The sequence below is a fragment of the Ixodes scapularis genome, unplaced genomic scaffold (genome assembly GCF_016920785.2).
Source record: "Ixodes scapularis isolate PalLabHiFi unplaced genomic scaffold, ASM1692078v2 PGA_scaffold6__148_contigs__length_123643588, whole genome shotgun sequence".
In the NCBI taxonomy this organism is placed as follows: domain Eukaryota; kingdom Metazoa; phylum Arthropoda; class Arachnida; order Ixodida; family Ixodidae; genus Ixodes; species Ixodes scapularis.
Genome location: NW_024609881.1, coordinates 45,503,335 through 45,517,594, shown reverse-complemented (window position 1 = coordinate 45,517,594; position 14,260 = coordinate 45,503,335). Strand labels below are relative to the sequence as shown.

The window sequence follows — 14,260 nt, the reverse complement described above, 5'->3', positions numbered from 1 at the left end:
CAAAGGCAATGTGGTAATTGTCTGTAAGCTCCCTGAAAAGGAGCATACGACCCGAACAAAGACCGAGTCATTGATCCCGTAATTCATTTCGATCGCGGTTGTGCCATTCACGCACAGGTCTCGGAGCGATGCAAGGTCAAGTCCTCCTAAACCTTTCTTCCAGACGCCGGACAGGACAAGCAAGGAATCTCGGGGGTCAAAGCATTGCAACAGATGAGGAAGTCTCGAATATTTTTCGACTCTCGAAGACTTGAGGACTTCGTCTCGGGTTTCGAGATAACTATATCTCGAGGAGAAATACCGTCTCGGACTGCGAAACTACGAAGTCAGCTGTCTTCTGCCCTTCTCGAACGAACTTTGAAAACATGTTATATATATATATATATATATATATATATATATATATATATATATAGAGAGAGAGAGAGAGAGAGAGAGAGAGAGAGACCTCCAAGCAAGCTGCGTTGCGGTCTACTCTCTATCTTTCAATGAGAGCCAATCGGTGCTTGGTGTTCTGACGTCACCACAACCCCTGCAAAAGAAGCAGACGAACTTGCGCTCTGCAAACAAAAGACATGGTGCACTCGCTGCCGACATGATCGCATGGTCACCTACGGACACGTCTCAAGCAAGCATGTTTGCTTCACGCATGCTTCCAACATGTCTGCAGAGAGTTTTCTTCTTTTTAGAGCGCAGCTCTTAGGGGCCCGTTTCCAGCCTGAGCGGCGTCGGCGTCGGCGAATTGGAGCTGCGCTCCAATTCGGCGATACAGGGATTTGTAAACGGCTTTCATTTTTTTAACTTGATTAATGTAACAGTTAGGACCGACATGCAAGGAAGAAACACGCTTCAGAGAATGTCTGCAAGCTGTCTTTTTTATGACGTCTTCGGTTTTAGGGCGCGCTTTTAAATCTCACACTCCCGGTGTGGAATCGCACCATTAGGAAGACGGATTTCGCAACCTGAACGGGCGTAAAGACATCGCTTACACGGATGCAGAACGGTTAACGCCCAAAGGAGTGTCAATGTTACAAAAAAAAGCGCCGTGACAATGCACTTTTGGCCCTGTTAAATTGACTCCATCGGATTAAAAGCGTCGGCCGCGCTCGGACTTAGTGTTGATCCAGACTCGCATGTCGCGCGTTACTTGTGTCTGGTTACTTTCTTTCGGTAACGAAGCCACGATGAATACAACGTTTCAGCTTAAAGACCGACGACCAGTTCGCGCTTACTACTTTTCCACCGCTTCCTCCTCTCCGCCCTTCTACCCGGTCCACCGTTGCCTGTTTCCTCCTCCCCCAGGGTGATGAGGATCTTCTGCCTTGCAGAATCTCGTGTCTGGTCGTCGTTAAGTTAAGACGCAGCCGACTCTACAAGGTGCCAAACGCGGGAGTCACTAGGCCTTTTTTTCTGTGTATGATCGGTTCGGCGATGCTATAGTCACACGCATAGAAACATGACCGCCACGATGGTGCGCATTTTTACGCTGTCTGCACTATCAGGTCGTGGCGTCGGCTGCGGGCTTGGGGTGAAACGAACTATACACCAACACATGCAGTGAACGAGCCCTTGTCTGCCCCCACCGGGAGAATCGAAGCGTTTGCGCAAGCGCAGGGTTGACAGCAGCGCCATCTCAGCAGTGTGACATCAGAGAGTTTAGTTGTTCCACGGTAGCCTTTTAAGGGAAAGAACGAGCAAGCTATTTCCATCACTTTTATCAATAAAAGAACGAGTAATGGTACCACAGTTACTTCCGGATGGGAACGTGTGCAACGCAAGTACCCACTCTTAACACCAGGTCGCGTTGTAATTTGCAAGAGGAGAAAACGCTAAATATACTGTAAAACGATGGGCGCAAGGTATTTCAGTATACCCGAAGTTATCCGTGAATGAACGCGACCTGGCGAAGGGAATAATTAACGACGACAGATATCGGAGGCGGCTGTTGTTTCATAAAAATTACATGTTTAGAATATTTTCACTAAAAACCCTGAGACTGGGAAGAGAACGAACGGACAAACTCAAGCTCTCAAACACAGCTGTGTTTGAAACTTGTGTTTTTGCGTGTCTCAAACACAGTTGTGTCTCAAACAGGTGTCTCAGACACAGCTGTGTTTGAGACCTTGCGTTCGTCCGTCCCTTCTCTTCCCAGTCGCAGGGTTTTTAGTCAAAATGTTTAACCGCCACCAGCTCGTTTGCGCACGAACCTTTTGTTCACGCCTAGAATAACGACGAAATGACGCGTTCCTTTCAAGCTGACGTAACGCGTTCCTTCTGAATCGCAGTAACGAGTAAGATACTTAGTCCTCTTGTGTGTGAGGAGCGAGCAACGGTAATTAGTTACTCTATTTCAGTAACGTGCATGCATGACTGTGTAGAAAGGAGTACACCCTTTCTGTTGTTTCTACCAGGAGGTCCCCCGCGGTTTCTTCAATTACATCCTCGTTTCACTCTGCGAGGAAGGTACAGAGATAACGCCTGCTCGGGGGAGAGCGTCATCGCATGGCCACGGCGTAACTTCCCAGGTACGCGTACAAATTGCAATCACCTTCCTTTCCTTTTTCATTTTCATTTTTTTCTCTCTGAAATGACGTTTTTGGCGCCTGAATCCAATTGCGACGCTTTGAAAGCAAAAACGACACAGCGACGACGCAGTTCGACGCGCGCGCCGAACGTTCGTCACCGGGCGACATTCCTCGAGTTTGCAACGACAGCTCAGATTACTTACTGCATGTTGGACCTTCTAGTTTGACCGCCTTAGCGAAGAGAGTGCTTGTGACAGCGTTAGTGGAGTAAGTGTTTGATGTACTCCGCTCACCCTTCTTAAGCCGAGGCTTCGCCTTCAGCGCGAGCTCGCTGGCTTCCGCACTGCTTTGGTCGCGCGTGCCTGTGCGTTCACACTCTTGTTAGCAAGGGCTGAAAGCTCGCGCTGAAGGCGGAGCTTCAAACTGTAGGTGCGATGCTCCAGACGACGCTACCATGGAACCACTTCCCAGCGTCTGTGGTATCTTTCTCTTGTGGCGTCGCCTCTAAAACTGTCTTAACAACATCGCGAATTTTTAGAATTTTATTAACATGTAATTATTTGCATCTTTATAATGCTTCCAATACTTTGCAACCAGCTTCCCTCTGCAGTGATCTCGGGACTTGAGGGTATTTGCATTAAATGAATAAATAAAAAGCCCAGTTTAAGTTAAATAAAGTGTTGGCTGCCATTTTGTCCTGCAAGAGGTTCTTTCCGCATTGTTCCTCGTTTGGGCTTGTCCCACTGAACGAACAAACAACCAACGCTACTCGCCATCACACTTGTACGACACCCTCGGCGCACTGGATTTTTTTTTTTTAATTTTTGGTAGCACTGAAGTTGCTCTTGATTCATTTCTATTCTCCCTGCTGTGCATCATTACCAAGACACCAAATGTCCATGAGCACGTAAAATGACCAAATGGAATAAATAGATAAAGAATGAATGAATGGATTATTTAAGTAATTAATTAATTAATGACAAAAGCAGATAGTTGAGATTTGATGAATCTCCAGCACAATCAGTTGTTCACAAACGTGTTCTAACTAAAAATATACTGTACAAATATATTTAAACAACTAATATATTTTAAGTATACTTTCCCATGGGTTCCATAAGTGTAGATTCAATATAGACGCTTTCAGGCAACTGTCAATGGGTGCAGTCATGACTGATCCTTTGTATTTCCCTTCATTTCGTTTGCCCCATTTTCACCAATGTGATCGCACGACAGGTGATGACTTTGCTACGGTCACTAACGGGATTAGAACGTCAACGAAGCCTCTACACTGCCTCATGCCCTGCCGTTCTCATCCTTTCAGTGACCATAGAAGCTACAGTGTTCGTGTCACCAACGTAGGCTTCGCAGGGGTTTATCGTCGCTTGTACCGGTGGCTTTGCATCTCAACGAGTAAACAAAAAATACGTACAGCGTGTCCTAAAAAAATAAAGTTTTTTTCTTTCCATAAAAAACCTAGGCATCGCCGAACGCTCATTCTCCGTTCAAATGTAGCCCTACCGGTCCATACCAAATCCCAAAATTTAAGCATTCGCCGCTACCTTGCTTTTTTTTTAATTTTAAGTAATTTTTTGAAATTTTTAATGGGAAAAATGGGACCCATTCTCGCCGGTTTTTCGTAAATGACGAGAGCTGTCATCCGCCTTTTGCCCATTGAAGATTTCAGAAAATCACTTATCGCTTTTGACTTAAGTAAAGGTAAGTTCTGAGACTTCGGCATCTCATTCGAACCGCTGGCGCTACATTTGGGCGGAGAACGAGCGTTCAGCGACGCGTAGGTTATTTTTGCGGTAAACTAAGAAAAAGCTTTAAACTTTAAACCACCAATGACAAAATGTTGTATGAGGGGGAGGGGGGGGGAGAGGAGGTCTCAGCAAAATGGCCGATTTCGGGGGGGGGGGGGGGGGGGGGGTTGGGGGGCCGGGCCTCATGCCCCCCCCACCCCCCCCCCCCCCCCCCCCCCTGGCTACGTGCCTGTTCTCTGGAATCGTTGCGTCTTCCCGATGACCGAACCCGCCTACTTCGCGAAACGAAGAAGAGAAATATTGCGGACGTGTGAGATTATCCTTTCACCGAATCCGCCATAGAATTGGTCAGAGAAATAGCCAGTGTTGGCAGTAACGCATTCCCGTTGTAACGGCGTCACCGGTAACGCGCTACTTTATTCGGTAATGTGATAATAGGGAGTTTTCGTAGACCGCGTTGCCCCCTCCGCTAAGCGTTCCGCAACGAAGAAGTTGCTACTGCGCCTGCGCGCCGACAGCCTTGACTGTGGAGTTCCCGCTATCGTAGCGGGTTGCGGAGGGCCTTGCGGGACGGCGAAAACGATCTACAAAAACTCCCTAATGTGCTCGTTACGTTTTCGAAACAGTAACGAATAACGTAATTACTTTACTTATTTCGACTAACGGGTAACATAGTTACGTTACCAGTTACATCTTCTTCGCGGGACCTAAAAAAATTACATTTCCATTTTGTTTGTGGTTTTACGCGCCACGTCGTGAATTCTTGCCACTCACCCACAGATTTCCAAAATCATAATCGTAAAAAAGATAATTTTCTGAACCTTCGGCATGGCGAAAATGCTTCCTGAATTACGGGCATATGCGTACCTTTAACGTCAAAACCGTAAGGTGTTTTAATGCACAAATGAAAAATTAAAGCAAAAGTAACGTGCGTTATTTTTGTGTAGTAGTAAAGGCAACGCGTTTATTTTAATTGAAGTAACGCATGTCGGTAACGCGATCCTTTTATTTGCAAGTAACGAGTAGTTATTGCTTTACTTTTTTTCTTTTATGTAACGCCTCCAACACTGGAAATAGCCGCCTGAGTTTTCGACGTGCGTGAGCTATAGACAGTGGAAGGTTGGACACGGCTGGGCCCTTTTAATCGTGCGTTGGTTTGCGCCATTTATAGTAGGTGACTGGTAGAGTTAAGGGAATCTCTTCCCAACTCTTTCTCTTCAAAGCAAACGCTAAAGAGGAGGTCACCTCTTCCCCATCATTCGCTTTGCTAAGGTGGAAAGAGGTGTGAGGAGCTTCTCATAAACTCTTAACCTGTCACCGACTATAGGTGGCGCAAACCAACGCCCGATTAAAAGGGTTCAGACGTACCCAAACATCCACTGTGAATGGCTCACCCACGTCGCAAACCCACGCGTCTTCTAATGTTGCGAGCGTGCAGAACAAAACAAAGTGCTTTTAATTTCTGCAACAACTTTAGTGGAGGAGGCGCCACTCAGCGGGAAAGACGTGAAGGTGAAAATCGGAAAGCTACCGTCTGTCCAAGCGTGCAGCGAAAACCAGCGTGGCCCAGCGGCCAAAATGTGAAATAGAGGAAAGGGGAAATAAATGTGCACGGTTGTATTTGAGAATAGGGGTGTACGACCTTACAGCGTCTACTCTCTAAACAGGCTTTAACCGGAACTCTTCGCCTTTCATTTTCTTTGTTTCATCCAAACTGGTCTGGTTCTGGGAGGTTCGACGCACCAGAAAACGCCCGAGGGCTGGATCCTGCAGGACCGCAAGAACAAGAGCAAGGTCGCTTCATCTTATGTGCCGCCACAACCCTTTAAATTGGTCTTTCCCGACATTTCTAACATCCACGTTTGCAAGAGAGCGCGCCTCATAAATTAACCTGGTCCCAGTGCACGACAAAATGTTCTGCATGTCGGTAACCGCGGGAGGGTCGCCGCGACCCTGCCGACGGTCGCGTCCGACCAGATTCGACTTTTTTCGAGCTCTCGGCTCAAACATTCGACAGATGTTTCGATAATTATGTGCATGCGCGTCGATTGAAAGCGAGATGGCGCCGCCTGGCGGAGGAGGGGTGCAATATTTGAACAAACCAACTTTATCGTTAAAAGCCCATATAATTCACTTCCGGTGCTCGTGACTCCAAACTCTCGGGCTCCGTCCTCGGACTCGCTGCTCTCGCGAAATCAAACAGTCCTACTTCCGAAAGGGTGACGCAGTTCCGCCTGGTGCCGCCGGGAGCAGACGCCGACCGTGGGCGGCTCGGGCAATTGTTTTGGTAGCCATTTCGCTACTTTCGGTTTGTCCGGCACAGGTATATCCGGTGGACCGACGGACCTCACGATGGATGTATCATTCGCACCATCGTGTGGGGCCTCGTGACGAAATGGGAATGTGCGGGTATAATCTCGTGCAATGCATTAAACTAATCGTCCGCGTCTCTGTGCCAATCTTTTCGTTGGAGCTGTTTCGCGCAGGCGCGTAGAGCTTTGTAAACGCTGATTGCTGCTTTCCCTTCCTGGAGTCTACCAGATGTCTCTTGTGCTATTTCAATCTCGTTCGTGTGATGCCTTAACACAACCTTAAGAACGCAGCGGTTCTTGTTTACATCGTACATTGCGGTCATCCTTTTGTTACCCTGAGGCAGTTTCACTAAATAATTCCAAAGCCGCTTAGCTGAAAAAAAGCAGCGCAGCTTCTGTATTACGATACGGTGCGCACTACATGCACAAAACTTCACAATAAAACTTTGCTCACGTTTTGCTTTGTTTTTTTTAATTAGAATTAAACAAAATAAACCTCACACCGTTACTTTTATTGGCATTAGACAGAGTCAATTGAATTCCGGCGCGCTTATAAGAAGTTATACTTTCGCTTCAGTCCCAATTTCAAAAGTTATAAAGATCAAACAACGATACCAGCTTACGCTTGAGCAGCCGCAGCGTCAGATTATCGGCATTTGTGTTCCGCTTTGTCGGCGTGCCTGCCATCTTGCAATGTTCCCCGAGAAAAGCGAAACGAACCGAAGCGGCCGGAAATTCACACAGAGGGCGCAAACTACATCCGGAGGTGCTCTGAAAGCCCGTTTAGTGAAGACTACGACGGAGAGACAATTGAGTCGAAGTCTTAACCCACTCCAAAAAAGGAATAAACACGGCTCAAACATTTTCTGCAGAATGTTCTTTTTTTCTTTTTTTATGAGTTACTGAAGTAGTGTGACCGAAGCTTTATGATGTAAAAAAGACGACTTTATAAATACTTGTTTTCCGCAAATTTCCAAGTGTTTCTAGAATTCCGTCATTTTTCCGAGAAGCGAAATAACATTCCCATTGCTCAGGTTGATGATTACAAGTACCTCGGAGTGACCATAAATAAGAACCTAAATCGGGCGACACATATAAAAAAAATGAATCCTTAACAACCCTCAAAAAGCTTTTTTTTTTCTTTTTTTCTTTTTTTTTTTTGGGGGGGGAGGGGGGCACAAGTTAAAATATGTTATTTTGAATGTAAAATTATTGACTTACAATTCACTCGTTATAGACCTAAACTAGAGTACGGTAACATAACTTGAAACCTTCGTACCAAATCAAATTTTTAAATATTGGAACCAGTTCAAAGACGTACTGTTAGGTTTATTTATGGAAAATTTAAAAGAACTGATTCGCCTTCACTGTTGATGTAAACCAACAAAATACGAACTCTATAGTATCCTAGACGACTATACCCGTTTAAAATGTGCGCACTCTCTGTATAAAAAAAATTCTGTTTTTGGATTTGGAGTATTATTTAAAGCCGCTTTTTACAAGACAAATTAGGCACCATCGTCAGCATTCCTTAGCACAATACTTCGCATGCACTAATCTGTTTAAATTTTATTTTTCCCTCGCACGATTGAGGAAGAGAATTCTCTTCCATGTTCTTCGGATTTTGTTTTTTCATGAAATCATTCATTTTAGAATTGTGAGAGATGGGTCGTTTTAGATTTATTTTTATACTTCGAAGTGTTTCGGTGTTGATAAATTTAATGTTCATATAGTACTTCGGTATTGTGCTTCTTGACTGGAGGTTGGTTCTGCTGTTTGCAGTGTTGTATTATATCGCCTTTCTTTGGTTATCTGTCGACTTGCTTGACTTGTTTTGTTTTTCTTTTGTTTTCATACGGGTTTTTTTATGTTTATATTTTTCTCATCCTGCTTGGACAAATTGTGGCACGCAGTATCAAATAAATAAACAAATAAAATAAAAGAAGTCGAACTTGGTCAAGTTTTGCAAAAAGGACGAATGCTCGCCTAAACAGTCGGCGAACTTCCACAAAATTTCACGACATTCCCAATTTTAAGATTAGGTCACTTGTCCACACATCACCGTGGAAATGATGGTGCTGAGGTACCGCCCTCTCCAACGTGTATTTGAAACGACTTTAATTTAGCAGGTTCGATATATTTCTCGAATTCCGCAAAGTGTGGGTTTCGATAGTATTTCGCGGGGCTCACAATTTCGTGATTGGGAGTGGCGTGGAATGATAGTTTTTACCATGGGGGGATGGTGCGATCAATATTTCTCAAGCTGCGAAATTCACAAACATTATGCTTCCGCGAAAATTAGGTAATTTGTAGTGGGGCGGCCCTGTCACTTTACGTCATTCCGACAGTTTGTTGGACGCTTTTGCTGCTGCCCTTGCTGTGACATTATTATCTCTTTAGACCCATAGGGTTCATGACTGCCATCTAAGATACGCTGGGAGGACCCTGTTCTAGCGTCTTCCAGCCAGATTTAAGAGTGGGCAATTCCGCTTCCTCGCTTGCTTTGGCAAGGACGGCTTAGACCTAAAAGCTTCTTCGAGGCAGTAGGGTGTTCGAGTGGTATGAAGGAAAGCAGCTCGTTGCTATGCTTGTTCCACTTTAAAGAGGTACTCCGGCGTTGTTTTCCTAGACTCAGATTTGCCTGAAAATTTGCTTAACACACCAACAAACATGGTTGAAATAATAACCCAAATATTGGGCCAAAGTATTTTTTTTTTCGCGAAGTTATTGCATTTGCAATTTTGATCCTCACCATTTTTCTCAAAGTCAAAGTCTCTACTGGCAACAATGAAAAAGCGACGTCGGGGGGAGGCAGGGGTTCACACTCTTTGGACTGTAGACTTTGTTCCCAATTGATTACAGGCACTTTCATGGTGTCAAATGAATGTTTTGGAAGCTCGCTCCAGCACTCGCGCAGCAGCACGAAACGAATGCTGGGCATAGTCCATTTTTAGACCGCCAGCTCGACCTGCAAGCCTGCCTTCCCCTGACGTCGCGGCACTTAAAAAGCGCGGGTATATTTGAATGCTGGTTTTGCCATCATTTTCACATGCCGATTTCGCAATAACTATTCTGATTTTTGCGATACTAAATAGCATACCGGAAAGGGTGATTTCTAAAACATAGTTAGTTGGACTAGCTAAAAAAATCAACGTAGCCCCTCCAAAGGGATACTACAATGAAATTTCGGCGCTTATTTCTTGGTCTGTACGTGTTCAAGGGAGCAGTATCACATCGGACAGCATAATCCCTTGCCGAAAAAGTCACGAAATGGAAATTTAAAACGAATTAAACGATTAGAAAACGGCACTTGGTGCATGTCGCTAAAACCTCGTTTGTAATGTCACTCTAGGAATGTTGAGAGGTACTGACAATGCCTGTCTCGCCTAAAACCATAGCTTCACTGGTGAACCACGGGTGCAAGTGTATGTGTAGCGTGCACGTGAACGCAGCTTCGGAAAGTTGTAATTGCAAGCACTTGCCCGCACGAGCAGAGACATGGCGGCGGCCAGATGCCCTGCTTGCAATCGTCTTGTAGATGTCAGCCTCGCCGCAGCTTTGCTCGTCCCGAGACAATCTACGTCACGATTGTGCCGGATGTCACGTGTTCTCCGCTGTCTGCTCTCCGAGTGCTTGCCAGGATGGGCCGTTTGTAACGAAAAATACAGCCATCAGGCTCAAAGTACAAACGTGCGATCGTCATTTGAGGATATTTTGGATCATATTCGAACTATTTCTAAACACAACGGGTATATTTAAAAATTTTGTTGAAGTATACGTTTGAATCCAGACGCAGCCGGTGGTATACGAGCTGATGGGTCCAATCAGACAGCATAATGGTGTTCGTGGTGTTTCTGTGCGTGTTCCATCATCGCTGAACCAATCACAAACAGAAAAGACCTAGTGACTTGCGCTTTTTACGCTGCTTGATCGGTTCAGCGTTGGCTGCGCCTAGTAAGTGCTGCGTTGATCGACGACAGCGTCAAGACCTTGGAGATGGCGTGACGTCAATGAAGATCACATGTCTCTGGAAAGGTTCCCTCAGTAGCGTGATTTGTTGAAATTGTAGGTGTTTGTTTTGATTTGCACTATTTCACAATTATGTATTTTCGCGCATCTCTATGGTGACAAGCTTTCTTTCTTTCTTTTTTTTTTTTTTTCTTCGTGGCCACCTTTCGACAAATGCTCGTCTGTGAATTATTATCCAGTTGCTTCAATCTGGCTTCTAACCTCTGCTGCATTCTCTTGAAGTTAAAATGAATCCTGTATTCTACCATTAGATACCTTGTATTCATCAGCTTACGCCCTTGCTCTTACACAGTAAAACCACGGTTGCGGGCTAGAGTTACACTGAATAGCGAGTTTTAGAATAAGGGGCCCCACAGCTTCGGGTGTCCCAAACAGCTAGGGGCATCGCAATGGGCATGGGCAGAAGTTCTGCGCATGCGCGCTGGGACGCCCCAAACTGTTTGGGGCACCCAAAGTTGTGGGGCCCCTTGTTCTAAAACTCGCTAATGAATGCCGATTGACAGAAGTATTTTCTCAATTTTTAAACAGCCGCCTCGGTGGCTCCGAGGCGAGAGCGCCGGTTTACGGATCCCCAGGTGGCGGGTTCGAATCCCGACCGAGGTGCCCGCAATGTGACGGAGGCTTATTGCGGAGAAGGCGCCGTGTAACCGAGCTTTCGGTTGCACGTCAAAAGATCCCAGGTGGTCGAAATTAATCCTCAGTCCTCCGCTGGGGCGTGCTAGATGCCCGTCGTAGGTTTGGCACGTAAAACCCCCAAATTTTTATTTTTTTCAATTTTTAAACAATATAGTCTGTCATTTAGTATGTACCGTTCAAACGAACGGACCCTAAACGTGGTCGTCTTCCGTGTTCGTACGTCGAGGACACGTGTTGGAAAATTGTATGACCATCTCGTGGCCCTAGTCGATTTCGATATGAACTGAAAGTGTTCCGGTCTGCGGTCATGTAATCGCTATCTATACACAGTGCGCGTTAAAGACCCCAACCACGGACAGAACAAGTAGTGCGGGGCGCCTCTCCCGGATGCCCAGCTAGAGACACCCTGGTCGCTGTTGTGCGTTGGCTGCAGGAGCACGCTAGAAGATCGCTAGACGCCGAAGTGCCACCGAGGGTTGAAAGCTCGCACTGGAAGCGGGACAGCTGGAAGACATCACCCTCTTTTTAACCTGTGTAGTACCTACCAGTTGTGCTGCACTGCTCAATTTGATTATCGCCAGCGTTGAACCAGTCTGTCCCGATGGCAATGTCCGATCGACCTCTCGTTGTGCAGATATTCACAACGTCCTTTTCATTCTTTTTTAAATCTTCCACCTGTTTACTTGTGATGTTGTAAGTATTAGAATTGCCTATGGAATAACACCGATGCGCTAAAAGCACCAATCTTCATACTCAGACACCAAAATCCAAAACTTTTTTTATTTGTGATTAAGCGATTGCTGTCAGACAGTGTTAGATCAGTTTTGACCCACTCGATAACAATATATTACCGGGCTGCATCTCCTGGTATCAATTTGATTGCTGCACCTGAGCTCGATTGACATGCTCCGGGCAAGAACGCAACTGAGTTTCAGCTAGTAGGCTAGTGGTGAGAGTCGCCATTGTGCAGAGGTATACAAATAGAATAGCTTACGATTGAATTACCTGGGAAAGATGAAAAGTTGAAGGTCGTCACGGTCTGGGACAATTTCTAATTTCAAGAAAGGTGTAGATTTTACAAGAGAGCCGCGAGACCGACGTGATACAACCCTTTCATCGCAAGCGAACCTGACGCAAAACCCAGGGGAGGTCGAATGGGAGACAGAAAATAAACGATGTAGTGAGAAATGAAACCTCAGCTGACAAGGTTTTGCTGAGATATCGTTGTTCTTGTACAACACTGTTTATATGATTTCTTTATTTTCATCGGGTACTAAGCACATGATACTAGATGCCTGTAGAAAAAGCTTTCACGAGGACAGCTCGACCGATGTCAGAGCCCCCGCAACGCGTTCCTGTTTTTTGTCGTATTTCTCTTTTTTTTTAGCTTAGTGCTATTCCATTTATATATCAATATATTTATTTCCTACCCGTATTTCAATGACCCAAAGAAAAGTATCTCAAGGTTAACCGCGACGTTGTTTTCCCGGTCAAGTTGCCACACGACAGCGTACAGACACACGGCTTCTCTGGACATTCTCGGGACGTCGCAACGGCCCACGAACGTCTTAAAGACGTCGTTCATAGGCCGTATGCTGTCCGAAAACACGTAGAATTTTTTCGCGGAACAGGTTCAACCCGCGACGCATAAAAAATAAACACCGAAATCGAAAAAGGAACTCACGTCACTTGCTCCAGGACGACGAAAGCGACAACCAGCGTCGCCAAGACTTCGAACCACGGTCCCACACATCGCCGCCGTCTTCCATAATTCCGCACACCACCACAACCGTCACCAACAACAACAGTCATCATCTAAAGTTCACGCACGAATTGAGATTCAGAACGACGTCCTTGCAGCTTTCGGCGTCGCTGGTCGACTAGGGACTGGGAGAAGACACCCGTGGAATTCCGTCCGCCGGTGACCCGACCCTAAGGGCGAGCATTTAGTATTGCAAATCGCGCGGACGGATACCGCATGAGCACGCCGATGTGTGGAAGGGTAGACGAACGTCGACGAACCAACTATACTTGAAGCGGCAGAAAACAGCGGCGATAGTAACCTGACGCGAGCGGGAATCGCGACTGCGAAGAGTGGTGTCCTCCTCGACCACGAGCTACAGGAATCTCCTCTTTTTTTCTTTCCCTTCCAGAACGAACGACATTATCGTGAGGAGGAAAGAAATAGAGATGAAGAGGGTGTGGGGAAAGAGTGAGTTGTCAGACTACTTTTATTCCGTTTTGTTTTTCTTTATCTGGGGAGCGTTCGCAATTTCTCTTCTTCTGTCGGTGATTTTTCGTTTTTGTTTTTAATCCGTCGTTGTGACGTTACAGGTGTGGAAGGGAAAAGCCCGCGAACGTGCGTGCTTACGTTCATTTTTGTTTTCCTCTTGCCGAGAGAAGCCATTTAATTTCATAACGACCCAACACCGCATCATCCTAATCTACCGTAGCCAGTTTCCGTAGCAGCGTGCCGGCGAACATGATCATGCGGCGCAATCGGGTGGAATCGAGTTTTGACCAATCACAAGCAACCAGTTCTCCTTCCCCACCTTCGGAGAACCAATCCTACACTCTAAGAAATGCCTGCGTGTCTACTTACCCGCAAAACACTCGAAGAGCCAATCTCCGAGATCTACGAAATCAGCTCACCGAATGATGAGGCGGAACATCCGTTTAGACCTGCGCTGTGGCATTACGCAATCCAAGGCGTCACGCTTGCATTGCGTAAGGCAACAGCGCAGACCTAATTTCGAGGTCTAAACAGATGTTCCGCCTCATCATTCGCTGAGCTGATTTCGTAGATCGCAGAGATTGGCTCTTCGAGTGTTTTGCGGGTGAGTAGACACGCAGGCGCTAATTCCGGATAGGTACCGTTCCCTCTTCGTTTGAAAGTCGAAACACAGAGTCGGGACTTCGTAAGCAAAAATTCAACGAGGATCTATAGCTATATGTTTCCATGCCTTTGTATCAGCAAGTTGAATTGGCCAATCAG

At 46.0% G+C, this 14,260-nt stretch overlaps 1 protein-coding gene across 1 annotated transcript in view; it reads right to left on the bottom strand.

Moving 5' to 3' along the window:
* Window positions 1-13,230, bottom strand: part of LOC8026137 (CUB and sushi domain-containing protein 1) — an 80,202-nt gene extending 66,972 nt beyond the window's left edge. Inside the window, exon 1 of the mRNA XM_029980804.4 lies at window positions 12,950-13,230. Coding sequence (XP_029836664.2) covers window positions 12,950-13,080 — 131 coding nt within the window. The 5' untranslated portion in view covers window positions 13,081-13,230. The remainder of the gene's footprint in view (window positions 1-12,949) is intronic.
* Window positions 13,231-14,260: the final 1,030 nt, after the last annotated feature.